General features: G+C 35.1%; 1 protein-coding gene across 3 annotated transcripts in view; it reads left to right on the top strand.

Annotated features, from left to right (window-relative positions):
• ogdhb (oxoglutarate dehydrogenase b) overlaps window positions 1-20,931 on the top strand; it is a 112,588-nt gene that overhangs the window by 51,888 nt on the left and 39,769 nt on the right. The window contains exons 3-5 of one of the 3 annotated variants that reach the window (XM_039768348.1): window positions 3,171-3,359; window positions 5,325-5,427; window positions 16,633-16,677. In XM_039768348.1, coding sequence (XP_039624282.1) covers window positions 3,171-3,359; window positions 5,325-5,427; window positions 16,633-16,677 — 337 coding nt within the window. Of the gene's footprint in view, window positions 1-3,170; window positions 3,360-5,048; window positions 5,143-5,324; window positions 5,428-16,632; window positions 16,678-20,931 lie in introns of all 3 variants that reach the window. The other 2 variants (XM_039768350.1, XM_039768349.1) reach the window with 2 other exon arrangements.

Genomic DNA, 20,931 nt, shown 5'->3' on the forward strand with positions numbered 1-20,931 from the left:
AAGTGCTTTACAAGATGAAGAAAGAAAAAATATATAAAAATTAGGCAATAATAATGATAATAAAATATAATTTTATTACAATAAAATGCAGCACAAGGATGGGTCAACAGCATGCCATGGTAACTTTAATTACTTCTGTAGCTCAGTAATGGAATCCCCCACGGGGAACACATACAGGAGTTGAACGTTGTGGTAGGTTTTAGTGGGCTTCTATATCCCCTGCCCACACTCCCCCGTTCAAATGTTAGTGTAGTGCAGTGCTACGACCAAACCCCCCAAATTTGCTAATATCTTGTCCTGTAAAAGTAATAATGAAAGCTAAGAAGGTGCAAGATACTAACTAAACTGAGTGCCTCCAATGATTAGGATTCACTTCAAGTACTAGAACATTGTATACAAGTACTGGAACATTGTACAAAGTTAACAAAATTATTTCTTTTCACTTGTTTTTTTTCTGTATAGTGCTTAAAATGTTGTTATAATAATAAGTTAAAGTTATTAAAGTAAACCTCAATTCCATTTATATTGCTTTTGATCTAAACCTTCCAAAACTTTGTAACATACAAATGTACAGATCAGCATTGCATTCAATGTTTAGTGAAGCCCACTTTTTTGCAGGATGTGTGAAGTTATATACATATCCCAAATTCTCATTATATTCCCAGTAATTACTTGTTTGAATTCAAAATGTTTCCTGTAAAATTCTTTTTTCCCCCCAGTGACCAACAAAAGCCAAGGTCAGTCACTAGCAAATGCAAGAACTGATATACAGCAATCTCATGTAGCATGTTCAAGAGTAAGGAGCACTTGTGAACTAATAATATTAACCCAAAGTGAAAACATAATAAATATTGCATACACAAAAGTGCTCAGTTAGTTTTATATTACTTCTGATACATCCAATTAACTGACGTCCACCGAGGGCTAGTTTTGGACGCAAGTTGAACAATCCTGTAGTGTTCCATGACCTCAAATATTAAGTTGAGTAAAAAAATTTGAAACTTTATTTTAATTTTGCATATTTAAATGGTAACATCCATCCATTATCCAACCCGCTATATTCTAACTACAGGGTCACGGGGGGTCTGCCGGAGCCAATCCCAGCCAACACAGGGCGCAAGGCAGGAAACAAGCCCTGGGCAGGGCGCCAGCCCACCGCAGGGCACATACACACTCACCAAGAACACACTAGGGACAATTTAGGATCGCCAATACACCTAACCTGCATGTCTTTGGACTGTGGGAGGAAACTAGAGCAACCGGAGGAAAGCCACGCAGAAAAGCAAACCTGGGGTCTCCTGACTACGAGGCAGCAGCGCTACCACTGCGTCACCGTGCTGCTCTAAATGGTGACATGTTGTACCAAATTCACCTAATGTTACATTGGGTGCATTAGGGCTGCAACTGATGATTATTTTAGTAATGAATTGATTAGTTGGGACTGTGTTTATTAAAAAAAAAAATGTAAAGTGGAGCATTTTACTAAAAAACAGGTGTATAAAATTTTTAGAGATGCATTTCAGAAATTAATTACTTGTAAATATTTTAAGGAAAATAATGTTTTTATAAAACGTTTATATAATAAATTGAAAATAAATAGCAATAAGTAAAAGTTAAATACTTAGTAGCAATTGTAGTTATAGTTTTTTTAATAAGTATAAACATAGCACATACAAACGTACGTGTAACTCTCAGGACCATTAACCTTAGTTTGAGTATATTTGAATCCATTTGAATCCTCTTCCTTCCTCTTTCAGCTGCTTCCATTTAAGGATCATCAGAGCGTATCATCAGTCTCCACCTATCCCTGTCATTTTCTGCCTGGTGGTTCCATTCTCAGCATTCTTTTCCTGGTGTACCCATCATCCCTGCTCTGCACATACCCAGGCCATCTCAAACTAACCTCTCTCACTTTGTCGGTCATACCTGTGTTTTCCCACTAATATACTCATTCCTATTCCTGTCTACCCCTGTTACTCTGAGAGAAAATCGTAGCTCTTCAACTCCACCACTTCCAGCCCTGCCTCCTGTCTTTTCGTCAGTGCCACCATCTTCAAACCATTTAACATAGTTGGTCTCGCTACCTTTTTATTGACCTTCCCTTTCACTCTTGTAGATACTCTTCTATCACAAATCATTTCTGTCCCTCTTCTCTGCCCAGTCCACCCTGCCTGCACTTTCTTATTCTCTTTTTTGCCACACTCTCTGTTGCTTCGTACCATTGACTGACCCCAAGTATTTAAATTTTTTCTACCTTCACCAGTTTTTCTTATATTTGCATCCTTCCACCACCTTCCCTCTAATTTACACACATGTACTCTGTCTTACTCCTATTGACTTTCATTCCTCCTCTTTCCTAGTGTATACAACATCTCCAGGTTCACCTCAACCTGCTGTGTACTCTCACTACAGATCACAATGTCATCCATGAACATCGTAGCCCATGGAGACTCCTGTCTGACCTCATCTGTTAACCAGTCCTTCACTGTTGCAGAAAGGAAAGGGCTTGTAGCCTATCCTTGATGTAATCCCATTCTCACCTTGAACCATGCTGTTAGTCCTACCGCTAACCCCACCACAGTCTGACTGTCCTTATATGTTTCCTGTACCACCCTCACATACTTTTCTGCTACTCCTGACTTCCTTGTACAGTACCAAGTTTGAATATATGTACATATAACAAAATTACTATATATTCTATATAGTTTGAATATATTTGAATATTTAGCCATTTTTAATTTGGGTATTCAAGCCTTATTGTTTTGGCTAATTTGACAGTATATAAAGAAATGCATTATTGGACAACAGCCTTATTGTGCCTTTTCCACTTTTCCAGCCATTCTTAGATCTTTTATTAATTTTATTATTAGCACTACATGGTAGGTAGTAGGCACAGGTTGTTAATATGCAGTGCATTCATCTCCTTTGTGTTTTTTTGTTTTTCATTTAAATGCTCAGTACATAGCTATGTCAAATATGCAGTGACATGCTCATGTCATATGCACAGAATGACTCAGAAGTACCACCTACTTTGTTTTTTTTTTTTTTCTTCATTTATACCTTGGTTAATGTGATATACTGTAGTGCAGTATAATATGCTGCATTCTTTATTTTCCTGTCTCTGAATTGTAATGCAGTTAATGATCTTATGTCTGTCACTCATTTTGCAGTCATGGGATATTTTTTTTCGCAATGCCAATGCTGGAGCCCCACCAGGGACTGCTTATCAGAGCCCACTTCCTCTTGGTACAAGCCTATCCACCATGGCACAGGTGCAGTCCATGATGCATGCCCAGCCAAATGTGGAGAAACTGGTAGAAGATCACCTAGCAGTGCAGTCGCTCATCAGGGCTTATCAGGTATGTTGAAGCTTTTGCAAGGTTTGTGCTGGATACTTGGGGTCAAACAATATGTATCTGAGCAGTTCCACTTTCAGGTATCAATATTAATATTATTATTACAGTTATAAAATACATTAGTAATCTGAGGTATTATGTAAGGAGATGAGGACCTTTTTAAATATTAGGATGTCTTTGCAGTGAACTCATATGTAAAGATTACTTTATAAAATACAGAATACCAAATGTGCTGCTTTGCTGTTATTCAGATGTCAAAAAACATTTTATTTATTATTCCAGTTAGGTTAATAGTTATTTATATCAATACAGTAGTCCCATTAAACATTTTTTGTTACTGTTGTTCCCAGATCTAACTTTGATTACTGTGCTGGGTCATATTTTTCCATACTTTTTCAATGATCCTTGATTGTCTAGATTTATTGTAATAGTATAAATTAAAGTTATTTGGTACTGTTTGTCTTACAAGATTCTATTTTTGTTTTGTATGCCGTTATTCATATTTTAAATTAATTTGTAAGATTTCTGCTCAACACTGCATAATTTAATTTATACTGTTATGTATTCTTTCTACAGATCTGTTATTTTAATTTACAGTATCAAGTTATCTTTAAGCGTTTTGAATATGTACCTTACACTGAAATTGATATCAGCCATAATGAGAGGTACATCATTTAATCCCCATGCCTGCCTCATTTAGTCTTGAGATACACTACAAAACTGCCTCCATTCCCAGTTTCAGACAAAGGCATTGTTGCACAGATATTTTTGTTCCATCAGTCTGTAAAGCGAGTGTTTTCATCTCAAATAAAGATCTTTGAGGAAGCAGAAATGTTGTTGGATCTGTGAGTGGGAACTAGCCACAGTTTTTATTTAAGTCTTCTTTTCAGCAAAAGGAAAAGAAACTTATTACATTAGTAAAATCATGCTAATTGATTTGTTTTTATGATATTTCTATTTGAGTCTCCAGGTACATCTTCTTAACACTTAAAACACCTATATTGGGCTAGGTGGCATTGTACCTGAAGCCATTTGGTATAATTATACCTTAAATCATATAATTTCAGTGTTTTAGGATTTGTTTTTTTTATATACATATACATACAGTATATATATATATATATATATATATGTGTGTATGTATGTTTACAATTTTTTTTAAACTTTTCTTTAGCAGCTCCACCTTCAAACTGTCGTTCCTTCAGCACAGCTCCTCTAACAGTGCTGTTTTATGTGTTTTCAACTCCAAACTTCCTAATTGGACATCCAATAATCTTCCTAACCCACTTACACACAGCAGGGTCATAGGACAGCTGGCGCCATTTTGGAAAAAGTTGTACATTACAGTATATAAATACTGAAATATTTATATATTAATGGTACTATAATAAAACCAAATTATTTATGTGGTATTTCCCAATGACCTTAATTTAGACACTGAACTTGTGATATGAAAGGAAGTTCAGCAGTAAAATTGCCAAGGACTTAAGGCTTTTTAGGTGTTTTTTTTCCCCTTTCTCTTAATTTAACACCTTATGTTTCTCACAAATGTTTGTCTTTTAGTTTGGCTTATTGGTTTTAAACTGTGGATTAAAAAAAAATATATATCATTCTCTTAACACATAAGCAAAGACTATATTAGTAGTTCCCTATATATAAATGTCAATTGGTTTATTGTTGCTTTACTCCTAGGTGAGGGGTCACCACATTGCAAAACTCGATCCTCTTGGAATTAGTTGTGTTAATTTTGATGATGCACCAATAACAGTTGGGTCTCCGAATGTGGGTGAGGAATATATTTGCAATAATGAGAATTGACTTATTTGTGTTAATGTGGTGTTCTTCCCTTCCCTTCCCTTTTCTCTTCTCTTTTTCTTTTCTTTCATTTTGTTTAATTTCATCCTCTGTCACAATCTTGTCATTCTTTGTTTTCCCATCTCCCTTTACCACTTTTTGGATTGATGATAGATTCGTGGGCATCATGTAGCCCAGCTGGACCCTCTGGGAATCATGGACGCAGACCTGGATTCGTCCGTCCCAGCTGATATTATCACATCTTCTGACAAACTCGGTGAGGGCAAGCTAGTTAGACAGAGAGAAAACATTTCTTTGCATAACTTCTCTGTTTACAGCATACACAGTCTCCTAAGCAATGCACGTATGCACAGAAGCTCAGTGAACCTCTCCTATCCATCTCATGTGGTCATCAGTGTTATCTCCCTCTGTAACCACATGGTCATTTTTGCTTTTTTGCAGTGGGTTTTTTCCATAAATATTGCATTACTTTTTTGCTATATAAATGAATCCATTCATAGATAATAGTAATTCTTTTATGTTGTGTATTTGCTATACAAGTGAATCCATGTATTATTTATCAGTTTTTGTTATTTATCACATCTATTATAACCCATTATCTTTTACTCCTTAAAAAAAAAAAGACTTTCGTTAGGCTATTAAATTATTCTATGGAGTAGTACATGGTTAAACACTTATTTATTTGGATAGAGACTTTACATTATAAACTTTAATTAGCAGACTTGTTTTTGTCTTCTAAATCTATAATATGTAATCTTTTTACAGGTTTTGCTTCATAATAAGTTAGGACAGTGCAGGTTAATTTAAGCACCACATAAAGCCATCTTTGCGTTTTATTTTTTCCAAGCCCTGGGTGTTGATCCCAGTGATACAAGTCCCTACGTCTCTTACTGGATCTTTTATTCATTCTTATTTTTTCAGCATTGTTTTGTGTGTGTTTTCCTTAATATATTTTTTTACTTAAACCAATCAGCAAATGTAAAGTAAACCTTTTTGTATTTTTATTGCCTTCATTCACATACATACATACATACATACATACTCTCTGCTGTTGATGAGGAAAATTGAAAATGAAAAAGAGTATTATTATTGAACAATTCTATTTGCCCATAGCGTATTTGAATATATTTTCACTTGTACTAATTACCGGTTGATACTTGAGTATTAAAATCTCTTCAAATACTGAAGTATTTTTAAAAAAAATACTGGATATAAGTTTTCTGCAGCTTCTAGCTACTTGTGTTACATGTTTTGGGTACTATACGGTCACAGTAAATTATCAGTGCCTGTAGTCCTCACATAGCAATGGTATCCTGTCCAACAGCATTATTAAAAGAGATTTTTTAGAAAATAAGCAAATTAGGTTACCCCAGGTTTACAGATGAAACATGCTACATCTGTAAATCATGTACATGGGTTGCATTGTGTATAGCAAGTTTGTTCACTTGTAGAAAATTAAACTGAAAACCCACTGTTTTCAAAACAAAAAATGTAAGCAGTTCACCATGAAGGTGCATTTGCTTTTTCATTTCTGCTGTTATGGAACAATGGTTGATTGGTTGCCTTGCTGAGCACCTGAGCTTGCTTTATTAACCAATCTTCCATGAGACTGAATGTCGCTAACCCAAGGCTTTTTCCTGCTCTAGGCCTCTGTCTCCATTCATGCCCTGCTTTGCCTACTGTAGTGCTCCAGCTCAGCCACCTGCTGTTCGTTCATGAACTGAAGTGTGTCTGAGCTTCAGTTTAAAGTAGAAATAGCTAAAACTACTGCCTTTGAGATTTTGGGAGGGGAAATATAAATAGTTTAAAAGTTTAGGGGCAAAATATTGTTAAAATCAATTTTAATTGCAGATGGCTTTACTGGCAGCAATACTTAATTTTTTTTTCATGTTTGCAATTTTTCAGTGCGCTTACAAAATTTGCATTTTGTTTATAGCTTCTTCTTTTCTAAATCATTTTTTCATTGTAATGACAATTTTTGAACACTGTGGGTTTGATTATTTTATAAATGAATTGTTGGGATAGAGTGGTGTGGGAGATGGGCGGGTTGGGTCTTTTTGGTTTTGTGAATTATGATATTATTGAATGTATAATACTGTCAAGTCTTTTTCTAAGAAGTGCCATTCTTCTCACTTTGGAAGAGGTACAAATAGATATGGAATTCATTTTGCAGCCATAATACAGCATATTGCAGTGACATACAGACTGTCAAGTCTTTTAAACACATGTTAAAATACAAAGCACAGGACATGCAGTTCTGAGCAACCTGTAACAAATATTGGCTTTATTGGTTAAAATAACAAATTTGGCCTAACGGTAACTTTGGTTTAATAATAAGCATCAAGGCAACATCAAAATCTGTGGCAGCAGCCAATGGTACAAGATACCAGTACACCCCGAGTTATTGTCAATGAAATCACTATCTGCTGATGAAAAAATAAATAAACCAGTGTAATCACACATTAGTTGTGCATGTTCTTAAATTCCAAAATCAGCAAGTATTATGTAATTTCATTGTATCTGTACAGAAACACTGCAACACCGCTGTATAGCCTACAAAAAATAGTGACTGCAAAGTAAATGGATTCCTTTTTCAAAATCAGTTTGATACTGAACGTGTAAAAAAAAAATGATGTCTCTTCATTTTGTGTTACATAATGGATTTTTTTATTTTATAGGAGTGGGAAGTTGATCCTCACATTTTAGTTGCACTGCTTAACTGCATTTGAGTTGGATATTCTGTTAAAGAAATACAATTTAATTTGAAGTATCTTAAGAACACTAATGCTATGAGAACTAAACTCTACTATACTGAAGCTCCCCACCCTTTGACATCTTAACTATTGTAATTGCTGCTGTTTAAAATGTAATGCTTTAGTTCCTACTTGTATTACTTTCCGAAGAAATATCACTTCTTGAACTTATTTCTTTCTTAAAAGCAAAATATTGAACTATATTTTCAATTAGCCTTCTTTTTTATTGGTATTCCAACATTTTCTTGGAATTTTCTAGTTAAAGAGCAAGTCATTTTATATGCAATGGTTGTGACAGATTAATTTTAACTTATGACTGATTGATTTTAACTTGGTTTAACATATACTTGTAACATAAATGATGAAATCACTTCAATTTCTTAATCTATGTTATTTTTTTTGCAGTCTTAGCTGTGAGATTATAAATGTTTCTTTAGCTACAGAACATTTTAGACAGGTACAGACATTTTTTTTAAGACTGCAAATCTTGTTCACCAAAGGAAGCATTTTCAACATATGAACATGCCAGGGAGTGGTAACATGTTTCATGTTGGTAGAACATTCAAGTAAGATCTTTGTTTGACTCTGTATATGTGACAATCTTACTACTACTCCTACTCATATCATTTAGGTGCAGTATCATTGGTTTCTCATGTTCAGTCCTTACTGCCTGACTTGTGTATAAAGGAAAACACTTTTCTCAGAATGATTTTATTAGCCTAAACATACCATGCTGAATCTGCTGTTTTAAGTAAAGTTTATTTGTAGTAATTAAAAAAAAAAAAAACATTTTCATTTATTTTGCTCACCTTTGGTTCTCTCTGTGTTTGAAATTTGGGCATGTTACCTATCAGTGGAAACATCTCAGTCACAGTTGTACAGTGGTATAAAGCTTGTGATCAAATGACCTCACAGTAATATACTTGGAAATGTTTTGTTCAGGAGAATGTGTTGTAAATTGTGATGTATCACTTATATATATTTGTTGTTGTTTTGTGAGAACACATGAAAATTCAGAAGCACACAGTGAGACTATTATGCATGCATGGGCAAAGACCTTTTTTTTAAATATGGCCATGTTATATAACTTTGTAAATGTCACATTCTCAGCTATTGGTTGTTGGTTTATGGGTTTCTCTGGATCAAAGCATTGCACAATAATGTGCTTAGGCTTGTTTTGATCAGGAGAATCTACTTTAAGTACTGATATGTCACTTGCATATTTTTAGTTTTGTTTTATAAGTTTTTTTTATTTGTTTTTTTAAGTTATATGTGAGAGCACACAAAAATTCAGACAAGCAGTGTGATGGTTTTTCTAGTTTTTGGTCGGTAGCTAGCATTTTTTCTGCGTCAACTGATGTATAACATTTGGGTATTCCTTGTACAGAATAATTACTAGGATGTTGTCAGTTGGTTATGGTTATGACACACCCCATGTATAATTTCATACCAGATTAAAAGTCAACTGTACTTACTGTAACAATGTGATCACTATGAATATGTAGCAGACACCCGTCACTTGAAAACCAGGTATTGTTTGTGTTGATGTGTGGTGTAGTTCGCACCAGTATGATGCATCAAAATATTTTTTAAAACATTTTTGAACCCTTGCTTGGCTCATTACTGAGCCCCTTAAGGTTTAAGAGGTCTTTCTTGCTGTTTGTTAAATATTCAGAGAAAAATGGCAAGGACAATTTTTGATACATTGAAGCCTTCAAATAAGACATAGCTGTTTTGATTACCCCTATAACTCTTTCACTGCTTTCAAGGTACAGTTATGCGAAAAAGTCCATCCTATGCTTTGTTTAAGAAAACTAGATCTAAACAAAAATGAGAAAATGAAAGTTTTTCTAATTTTAATATTCACCACAATAGTCTTAATAGTGTACATGAGTGTGCAGTTGCTCTTATACTTATTAAATATTATTTAAAATGGTTCCGTTTTAATATTAGTTTAAAGAAGAACATTGAGTCATGTGTAGATTTCATTAGTCATTTTAGCTAACAGTCCGCACTTCTCACTGGAACTGAGAGTGAATCCCAAAGCCTCACCACTTGATTTCATTGGCCATAATTGACCATTGTTGCAGAGCAAGTTCCTGTGATACTATTGTGATGAAATCCTCTATGATAAATTCTCCATCAATAGCAAATTGTCAGACTGCAATTATCTTAATATATTTAGAGTGCTGCAGTAATGAAAAGTTTTAAAGATTGGGAGTTGATCAGCACTCTTATTTCTGAAGTACATCATCAAGCACGGGGTGTATTTAACAAGAGTAGTGTTTAAAATCTGCTGTGTATTGAATTGAAATAATTTATCTAACATTGCCATGGTTAACATTCAGCTTATCAGTGTTAACACGCTAGAACTATCTGATTCATTGCAGACTGCAGTTTTGATAGGTCATACAAACCTAGAAACAGATCATTTAAGCAGTTTTTTTTATATGTAAATGAAATGATTTCATCTGAGCAAGCGATTATCTGTTGAACGGTCGACCTCCTTCCAGCATGTTTGTTAACCTGGTTGCATGTTCTTCCCACATATACATACGAGGGGGGACCCAAAAATAACCGGAAATATTTTTAAAACATGTTTAATTTAATTTTCTGTACAAACTACAATTAGTCTCCTTCAAACTACTCTCCATTGGCGGATATACACTTATCTAACCGTTTGTTCCATTGTTCGAAACATTTTTTAAATTCGTCTGAAGTAATGGCCATTAATGCTCTGGTCGTTTCTTGTTTTACCTCTTCGACGTCAGCAAAACGCTTCCTTTCAAGTCTTTTTTTCATCCGAGAGAACAAAAAGAAATCACACTGAGCTAAATCCGGTGAGTAGGGTGGGTGGTTCAGGGTTGTCATACCGTTTCAATAACAATAGTTTCTGCAACACTTTTTTCAAGAAGAAAACAAAATTTTACTGCCGCGCGTTGCTCACGATAATCGGTCATCATAAAAAAACGACGCTTGCACAATACTACTTTTACAAAATTCACTGAACACAAGCACAACCTTACAGACTGATGGCACTTGGCAGACTGACTTGTGAGGAGTGTAACTAGATCGCCCTAGCGGCCCAACCACGTACTACAAGTACCAACCTAACAACAACAAAATTCCGGTTATTTTTGGGTCCCCCCTCGTATACATATGTATCGTCTCTGAACACGAACAAATCAGTTTACAACCAAAAAGTTCGCCAAAGTTTTGCATCTGTTCACAACCACAAACTTGGTATACGAACAAGCCAGTTTCCCCCTTCGGTTTGTGTGCGCCGATGATTTCTGCACATGTTCAGCTTCCCCCGTACATTCCCTGTGCACACAGAGAGAGAGATGCGAGTGAGTGAGAGATAGGGCTGGACACATAAGGCCGAGAAGGCAGTTAAAGAATGCACCAGTCTTGTTTTTAAAGAGACAGATCTGAGCATTGTTTTAACCTAATGTTTAATGAAGACTTTTTTCTATTGGATTTTAACCTCCACTTCTGTTTATAGTGATCGGTTCATAGCAGGCATTGTTGCAATGTTACTTTTCTTGGTGGTTTATTAAATTACGGATTTTTCAAATGTTCATTTTTTTCCCTGTGCTTAAAACTCATTAAAAAAAAAAGTGTTTTTAACGAGTAGTTCGTATCACTATAGCTCAAACTCTTGCAGTGTTAGTTTTCTCTGTTTTTAGATAGATAGTTTTAAAGGTTTTTTTTTAGTGTTATTCAATGTTTTTACATTTACTTTACTATTACACTGCATTCAATGGTATATTTAACTATATTTGTGCCTAAAAATCTTTAAAAAAAAAAAAAAATATTTACATACAGTTTGTACGTTCTGGAACGGATTAATTGTATTTACATACAATCCTATAGGTGAAATTACTTCGGTTCACGACCAAGTCGGGTTACGACCAGAGTTTTAGAACAAATTATTTTATATCTATACTAATAAAAGGCAGAATAAATGTCGATTAACCTGTTGCTTCAACCAATCAGATTTTGAGTTGGTGTCAATAGGGCCCTCTAGCAAGCGTACGGCAATGTCGCCGTATTCAGACCCATTGATTGGATAGAAGCTGATATGAGGAACTCTATGAGGCTACTGAACGCACCGCAAGCGCTCCAAGTATCCTCGCGCGCACTACGGCCAACTCCATGGCAGGATTCTGGACAATATTATTTGCCAGACACAGACCAGATTTCAAGACCACGAAAACCTGATATTTGTCACGCTCCTCGAGCCCCAGAAGTTTCAGGAATACAAGAAAAATTTCACACATTGCAGCCTTCTCCAGTTTAACACAAGAGCCACGGAGTAGTTTTTGATCTGTCTTGGCTAAAAACAGAACGGACCGTGATGTATGCCATGGATGATTTTGCAGGAAAATCTCCCACTGATCTCCTTGATTTTCTTCATCAGAAAAATCTGAATGAGAGCATGGGACAGCTGTTCACATTGGTATATTTGGCGGTGACCATTCCCGTGTATAATGCTTCTGTCGAGCGGACATTTTCAGCCCTACAGCAAATTAAAACTTATGACAGAAATACGACAGGGCAGGTTTGACTTTCAGCATTAGCTTCAATGGCAATAGAAAGGGACTTTTTGATGGAACTGAAGCGCACGGATAATCTGTACGACAGAGTAATTGAACTTTTTTTGAGGAGATTTACAAATCATCCGAATTTTTGGTGAGTAAAATGTTGAGATTTTCCTAAATAATATTGCAAGTTTATGAGTTATTATTGATGTTTTTTATAAGTGTCGCGGCTGTGGCTGCAGTAGAAAGGAACTTGCTCAACCCTGGTTTGTCTATTCAATAAAGGCATTTATTGTGGATAGCAAAATACCCGCGCTTCACAGCGGAGAAGTAGTGTGTTAAAGAAGTAATGAAAAAGAAAAGGAAAAATTTTAATAATAACGTAACATGATTGACAGTGTAATTGTCATTGTCATGAGTGTTGCTGGCATATATATATATATATATATATATATATATATATATATATATATATATATATATATATATATATATACACACAGACATATAAACATATATATATACACATATACTGTATATAGATACATATATACTGTGTATATATACAGTGGTGTGAAAAACTATTTGCCCCCTTCCTGATTTCTTATTCTTTTGCATGTTTGTCAAATATAACACAAGTAAACACAAAATGCAGTTTTTAAATGATGGTTTTTATTATTTAGGAGAAAAAATCCAAACCTACATGGCCCTGTGTGAAAAAGTAATTGCCCCCTGAACCTAATAACTGGTTGGGCCACCCTTAGCAGCAATAACTGCAATCAAGCATTTGCGATAACTTGCAATGAGTCTTTTACAGCGCTCTGGAGGAATTTTGGCCAACTCATCTTTGCAGAATTGTTGTAATTCAGCTTTATTTGAGGGTTTTCTAGCATGAACCGCCTTTTTAAGGTCATGCCATAGCATCTCAATTGGATTCAGGTCAGGACTTTGACTAGGCCACTCCAAAGTCTTCATTTTGTTTTTCTTCAGCCATTCAGAGGTGGATTTGCTGGTGTGTTTTGGGTCATTGTCCTGTTGCAGCACCCAAGATCGCTTCAGCTTGAGTTGACGAACAGATGGCCGGACATTCTCCTTCAGGATTTTTGGTAGACAGTAGAATTCATGGTTCCATCTATCACAGCAAGCCTTCCAGGTCCTGAAGCAGCAAAACAACCCCAGACCATCACACTACCACCACCATATTTTACTGTTGGTATGATGCTCTTTTTCTGAAATGCTGTGTTCCTTTTACGCCAGATGTAACGGGACATTTGCCTTCCAAAAAGTTCAACTTTTGTCTCGTCAGTCCGCAAGGTATTATCCTAAAAGTCTTGGCAATCATTGAGATGTTTCTTAGCAAAATTGAGACGAGCCCTAATGTTCTTTTTGCTTAACAGTGGTTTGCGTCTTGGAAATCTGCCATGCAGGCCGTTTTTGCCCAGTCTCTTTCTTATGGTAGAGTCGTGAACACTGACCTTAATTGAGGCAAGTGAGGCCTGCAGTTCTTTAGGACGTTGTCCTTTTGTGACCTCTCGGATGAGTCGTCTCTGCGCTCTTGGGGTAATTTTGGTCGGCCGGCCACTCCTGGGAAGGTTCACCACTGTTCCATGTTTTTGCCATTTGTGGATAATGGCTCTCACTGTGGTTCGCTGGAGTCCCAAAGTTTTAGAAATGGCTTTATAACCTTTACCAGACTGATAGATCTCAATTACTTCTGTTCTCATTTGTTCCTGAATTTCTTTGGATCTTGACATGATGCCTAGCTTTTGAGATGCTTTTGGTCTACTTTTCTGTGTCAGGCAGCTCCTATTTAAGTGATTTCTTGATTGAAACAGGTGTGGCAGTAATCAGGCCTGGGGGTGGCTACGGAAATTGAACTCGGGTGTGATACACCACAGTTAGGTTATTTTTAACAAGGGGCAATTACTTTTTCACACAGGGCCATGTAGGTTTGTATTTTTTTCCCTAAATAATAAAAACCATCATTTAAAAACTGCATTTTGTGTTTACTTGTGTTATATTTGACTAATGGTTAAATGTGTTTGATGATCAGAAACATTTTGTGTAACAAACATGCAAAAAAATAAGAAATCAGGAAGGGGGCAAATAGTTTTTCACACCACAGTATATATATTATCTTTAATCAAAATCAGTATCTATTCTATATATAGATATACTACTATACTATATATACTATATATATATTGGAATTCTTAAACAAATAGTTTTGTGAGACTTTATAATCCTTGTGCTTAATTTTTCTTTGTGGTCAGTTTCTTTCTTGAAGTATGTAAATAGGAATTGAAAAACTCTATAGAAAGTTGTGAAAATCATGCTTACACTTTCTTACTTTTGTGTCACCTGTGAAAACAGGATGTCTCCTTTTAAGTAATGCTTTTAAATGTTACACTGCATCTTTTGAATTGCATTCCTATACAGAGAATCTGCTCTCAAAACAAGATCACACTTTTTCACAGATGCACAGGGTCTGTAAAAATATTTAAATACTAAACAAATTTATCTTGATTTAATTCTGAATCTTATTTTTTAAACTTTCCTGACATTATGATAAATTATTTAGGGTTTCTTAGGCTGTTGTGCTGTTCGAAGTTACCATTATAGTCAATAGTAGCTAAAAATACACTGTTAGATCACCATTGCTCCTCAATTCCAGTGTTTTTTTTTTCTTTCCTTCTTCCAACTTAGTATTTATAGTTATGTCTAGATAAACAATGATGGTTTGTCTTTGTGTATTTGTTTGTTTTTGCTTTTGTATGTTTTGACCACATCTTGTATTATAATTTCTTGTCTGTTATTTTAGATCCGTAAACAGTAAAGACCTTATTTAGCTATCATACATATTTTTGGATAAGTGATCATACTCAACTGAAATGCCTGACACTAATAAGGGGACGTTTTAGAAATGTTATCGTTGAGCAAGTGGGAAGCAAATCGTTTTGATATCCTTTATATACCAAATATAGAAAACTTAATGGGAAAAGACTTTATTGGCTTATGGAGGGTGGTTAAATAATCCACTAAAACGCTGAACTTGCAAAACTCTAAACTCAAATGTGAATTCTGTTAAATAAGGTCGACTTCGCAATTGCCATTAATTTCTAAAACTGATTTCCTGTGACCCTTCTGATTAATTTTGTTTTGTGTTTTAAGCAGATATTTACACTATCGATTTTAATGGCAAATTAGTTTGCTTTGAACTTCACATCTATATATTTATATATTATTTATACTGGACATGCAGTAAATACTATCTTTAAAAAAAAAAATCTGTCTGATTTATTTATTTTTTTTTCATTTTCTCAGCCAACAGTAGTAAATGCAGTATTTTATAGCAAGTGATTTTTTACCATGTGCATTTCAATATCTCGTCTTCACTTGCACACCAGTCTTAACAGCATTTTAGTAACAGAGAATTTTTTTGCTCTCTTGCAAAAAAGTCTGTTTTTCTCTTTTAGGCGAGTGAGTGAAGCAGACAGCTTATATGATATGCTTCCTGGCTCCTGAAATTCAAGGGTTGGTGACGGCTTTCCAGATACGTGTAGCTGTTCCATCATATTGGATCATTTCATAACTTCTTTAAATCAAAAGAACCATGCCCATGAATACTGTACAATACAGACTGTTGTCGAAGATATTTACCAGTTTGAAAAATGTATCAAACTAATTATGATGCAAGATTTTTTTCAGTTGTTTTTCCATAATTCACATGCAAATATTACTTAACTTCACAAGAAAACATAACATTCTTCAGCCTGCTGAATTTAGTTTAGGGTCAAAGGATCTGTAGCCTATTTTTTTTTTGCAACACACGATGCACGGCACCAGTCCATTGCAGGGCCCACACACACACACTTCACTCATTCATAGTTACACAGGGCCAGATTGGAATTAATGATCAGTCTAACCAGGTACTTTCCATGCTTACTGAGACATTGATGTTGCTGAAAAAGTGTCTGCCAAGTATGTATTGAAATGTTCTGCCTATAAAATCTTGACATTTCATTTTCAGCTGAGTTTGTGCAAAAATAGTAGCATTAATAAAAGGTTACTGATTACTGTGTGGTTCTCCTCCTCCTCCTCCTACTCATAAACACTGGCTTGTACTAATTTTGTCTTTGGATTTTCTCCCTGCTGCCTTTCTAGACCTTTCAGTGTTCATGGATCGTCTGAGAATACTAACGGTAGGAGGTAATGCACCTGCTCTCCACCTGCCCCCTTTTCACATCTCTGATATTGATGTCCATTTCAAATTCTGAACCTTGTCCTCAAATATTTAAAATATATTATTAAAAATACATAAAAAGAAAGGGGCAAGACTGACATTAGTGCTATAAGGCATGGCTTTTACTTTGCTGCTGCTTGTAGACGTGATAATATGCTGAGCTATATTTCAGGTGTGGAACCTGGTGAACGGCAGAATTTTCCTGCCTGATCAAGTAGTGTGTGAAGTGTTGTAGCCCTTTCTTAGAGGGAAGGTTCAGGTTTGCAAAAAGGACTGCAAGTTGTGTTATTCACCTACAGAACTGCTCTTGCTTGTGCAAATTTCAGGGAGGGACTCTCCTGATCTTAGAATACTGCAACTATAATGAAATCATTCGGCCGACTTGCAGAGACACATATTTGCCTTCAGTTTGAGGTCCTGGGTATCTTGCCAACTGTCACTGCTACAAAAAAAAAATACCATATCTTTTTTTATCATTTGTTTTATCCTGCAAATAAATAACACTATTCATTTCATCATTACTGTCAACTGATGAGAAGCCATTCAAAGTATGTGACCTGTCTTAATAGGGTTATAAACTTCCCCATTCCAACAGAAAAAACATCTGTACTTTGGCATAGCTTTTGTAAATATCTGGAGTTACATTGCACCCCATTTTATAATGAGAATTTTTATCATTTTGTCTTTTGATGATTGTGGAGGTAAAAGTTACCATGGGTGCTGCATTAGAGTCTCCTTTAGTTTTGAGTTGAGTTGAGATCTGATACCCATGATGGCCTTATTTATATTGTTTAAATACCCTTCAAAAATCGAATCCTGGAAGATTCTACAATACACAAAAAAGAATGCAACACAATAGAGTGAGTGTAATCATTCAGAATTTTTTTTATTAGTTAATATTTGTTATGTAGTGAAGAAATCCATATACATAATTAATGCTCGGAAAGTGTACTCCATAACCATCAGAACCTGTCATTATGGAAAAATGGCATAATGTCCTTTTAAAGGTTTAAAATCAGTGGGAAGAAACTATGCTCAAATGGGTCTGCCCAGCACTTCTGTACAAGGTCTTTAGCTTGATGCTAATTGCTTAATAATCTTAGTGATCACATATGTGTAGAACCGTATTCTTGTTTTTAGTTGGAATAGAATTATTTTTACTGAAGTATTTACTTGTTTTGTTGACTGCCTTAATGAGCAGGACAAACACCCAAGATTTCATAGACTCCCTCAGACCCACTTCCTCTAAATATTATGCATTAGAGTAATGTATGCCGATTCCAGTTATCAAGGCCATTATCTTTTGCAAATATCAGTTTGAAAGTGGAAGGTCTTGAAACAAAGAATCTTGTTTGCTTTGTTACTGCTGTAATAGAGAAAATCATTTAAATGTTAGTATAGATGAAGAGCGTATTCTTTAATGTAACAATTCAATTTGCAAATTGCTTACTTTTAAAAATATTTAAGAAATTCTAGCTGAATATTAAACAATCTGAAAAGTAAATTTACTCATGTGAATGTCTGTAGGCGGACATTGTAGGCAGCATACTGTAGTGGAGGTGACTGTGTGGTGGGCGAGTGATGAACCCCCCCTCACCGCCCCCAGTCATTCTCAATAGCAAGCCTGCTTGTACTGTTACTCATATAGCAGGAAATTGTCTCTTGTCAATACATCAGACGTGTTGACGATGGGTGCAGAAGAGCTCATATTAAACTTTTATCTTCACCCTTCTATAATGTCTCTGAAACACAAATCTAATGCAAGTGCTGGTGATACAGTAAAGAAGAGAAAAACCATCACCATTGAAAATAAAGTAGAAATAATAAAAAGGCTGCGGTGGGCTGGTACCATGCCTGGGGTTTGTTTCCTGCCTTGCGCTCTGTGTTGGCTGGGATTGGCTCCAGCAGACCCCCGTGACCCTGTAGTTAGGATATAGCGGGTTGGATGATGGATGGATGGATGGATGGATAATAAAAAGGTCAGATAGAGGTGGAACTCCATTTCATAAATTTTGTATGCTCCATTTATTATTCCAAAAGCCTAATCCTAATTAATGTGTAAAATATTTATGATTTTACCATGGATTAGCATTGGTCTCAGTTCCTTGTTACATTTGATTCTGATCTTCTTTTATGAGTCATCAAAAATAGTTTAATCAATGATCTAATATTCCGTTTTTGATATTTTAATATATTTAGTAAAATCAAATGCATATTTCAATATGCCTATCATGTATTATTTATGAATCAAACATGCATAATTAGCCCTGTTCACACATGAACAGTGTCTTTAGAATACAGTATATTGGTTAATTCCCAGGCCAATGGTATGCATGATCAGGGTCAAGAATCCCAAGAAACTTATTAGATGAAGACTTAAAATCGTTCATCTCTATATGTGTGGGAGTAAAGTAAGATGCTTCTTAACTCTTTTAGAGTTGATTTTTTTCATTTTTTCATTTTTTCTCAGGGCTGAATATTTTTTCAAAAAACTCTTTTTTAAAAAACACACAAAACAATGGTTTCACACATAAATCAGCATACTTATTTATGACAAATGTCACTCAGTTTTATATTCCATGAGCTTCAACAGTATATAAATTCACATCCTTATTACATACCTGTTTGTCTCATCACTCATCAAGTCTGATTTTACAATAATATGCAAAAACCAAAAAAATAATGTGCACAGAGTATTTTGCTTTGTGCATTCGCTTCGCTGTGTCACCCAATGTTGATGTCATTTTAGGCATTGTTTACGCTACTCACACACATACAGGGATTTGATGTCAAGTCAATAAGTCTAACAGTCCAAGCAAAGAGGGTCTACCAATAACATAACAATGAGTTTTGTCGATGTTTATAGCTGATAATCACTCACTGTCCTTGAATGTTAACTAAAGTTGACATCTGCACTCAACCCCTGCTGTCAACAAAAGTTGACATTTACCCTAAAAGAGTTAAGTAAAATGTCATGATGGCCTTACCAAAGATCCGTTAACATGATATGAGTTAAATCAGTCATAAGGGCTTTGAGGTCTATTGAATGAAAGTCTATGCTTGGCTCAGTCATTGTGGAGAGGTTTGTAATTTAATTTTAATTATTTGAAAAATGTCTATTGAAACCAGGGAGCTCTTCTCATTCCAAGTAATAGAGGAAATTATTAACCACACTTGCATTTTAAGTGCTTTTGTAAGAGTTGCCAAAATTTTAGAGCTTTAGGCTTTTCATGTTAGAACTTTTAGCTTTTCATTAAAAGTATATTGTTGAATATCTTAAAATTGGAACTTTTATGTATTTTAAAATGGTTTTTATGTAAAACATTCTAAAATTGAATACTGACCATGTGCTTATGGCAAGGTGAGGTTACCCTGGGTATTCAAACTGAATGCAGCCATGAATTGCAGTCACTCAACGGTGCATATTTATATCCTTTGCAGGGGTAGACTGTAAAGAGGGAATGCTTTAGGTTGTACAATGTGTCTCACTTTCCACTTCTGGACAAGCATCCCTCTTAATGAACATCAACTAGAATGATGGCCAAAAGAGGCAAACCCCTGCAAACTTTATTTTTCCAAAACAGAATTGTTGACATTTCCTACTTTTATAATGAAGTTTCTTTTGAAAGCCTTTAACTTAAACATGTCGGTATCAAACACAAAGCATGCCCGTTAAGTGATAATATAACAAGATTGCACATGCATATTGTATATTACAAAGAACATACTTCAACCTATCAAAATTTATTTTTGTATGTTTTCTTGCAGAAGGTAATTTGAAGTGGAAGACAAATGACATTTTCTCTGAATAATTAACTATTGTAAGGTTAAATGTCTAGGCGCTTGGTGTAGCTTGCGGGTTTACTCTTGTTTTAGTGAGATGTTGTGTTGATATTTACTTTTATACCACTGCTTTTATCTACGTTTCCAGTGCTGTTTGGCTGCTGCTGTGTGGGGATCTGCATTAGTATGTAGATTTGTTTAATATGATTGGAAGTCTAGCTTTTTATTTACTGAGAATATGGTTCTTTGTCTGACTTGTCCCCCTTTAAGTTAGTGCATTTATTTAAGTCTTTTTTTTTTTGGTAAGTTTTGACTTTATTGTACACTAAAGGATGGACTTTGTGAAGAAAAGAACCATACTATCTCACCTTTATGGAAATGTAACTGCTTGCATAGAGATAAGGTTAAATGTGAGTGTGTAATTGTGATGCTTTTGG

Source organism: Polypterus senegalus, chromosome 11 (genome assembly GCF_016835505.1).
Source record: "Polypterus senegalus isolate Bchr_013 chromosome 11, ASM1683550v1, whole genome shotgun sequence".
Lineage (NCBI taxonomy): Eukaryota > Metazoa > Chordata > Cladistia > Polypteriformes > Polypteridae > Polypterus > Polypterus senegalus.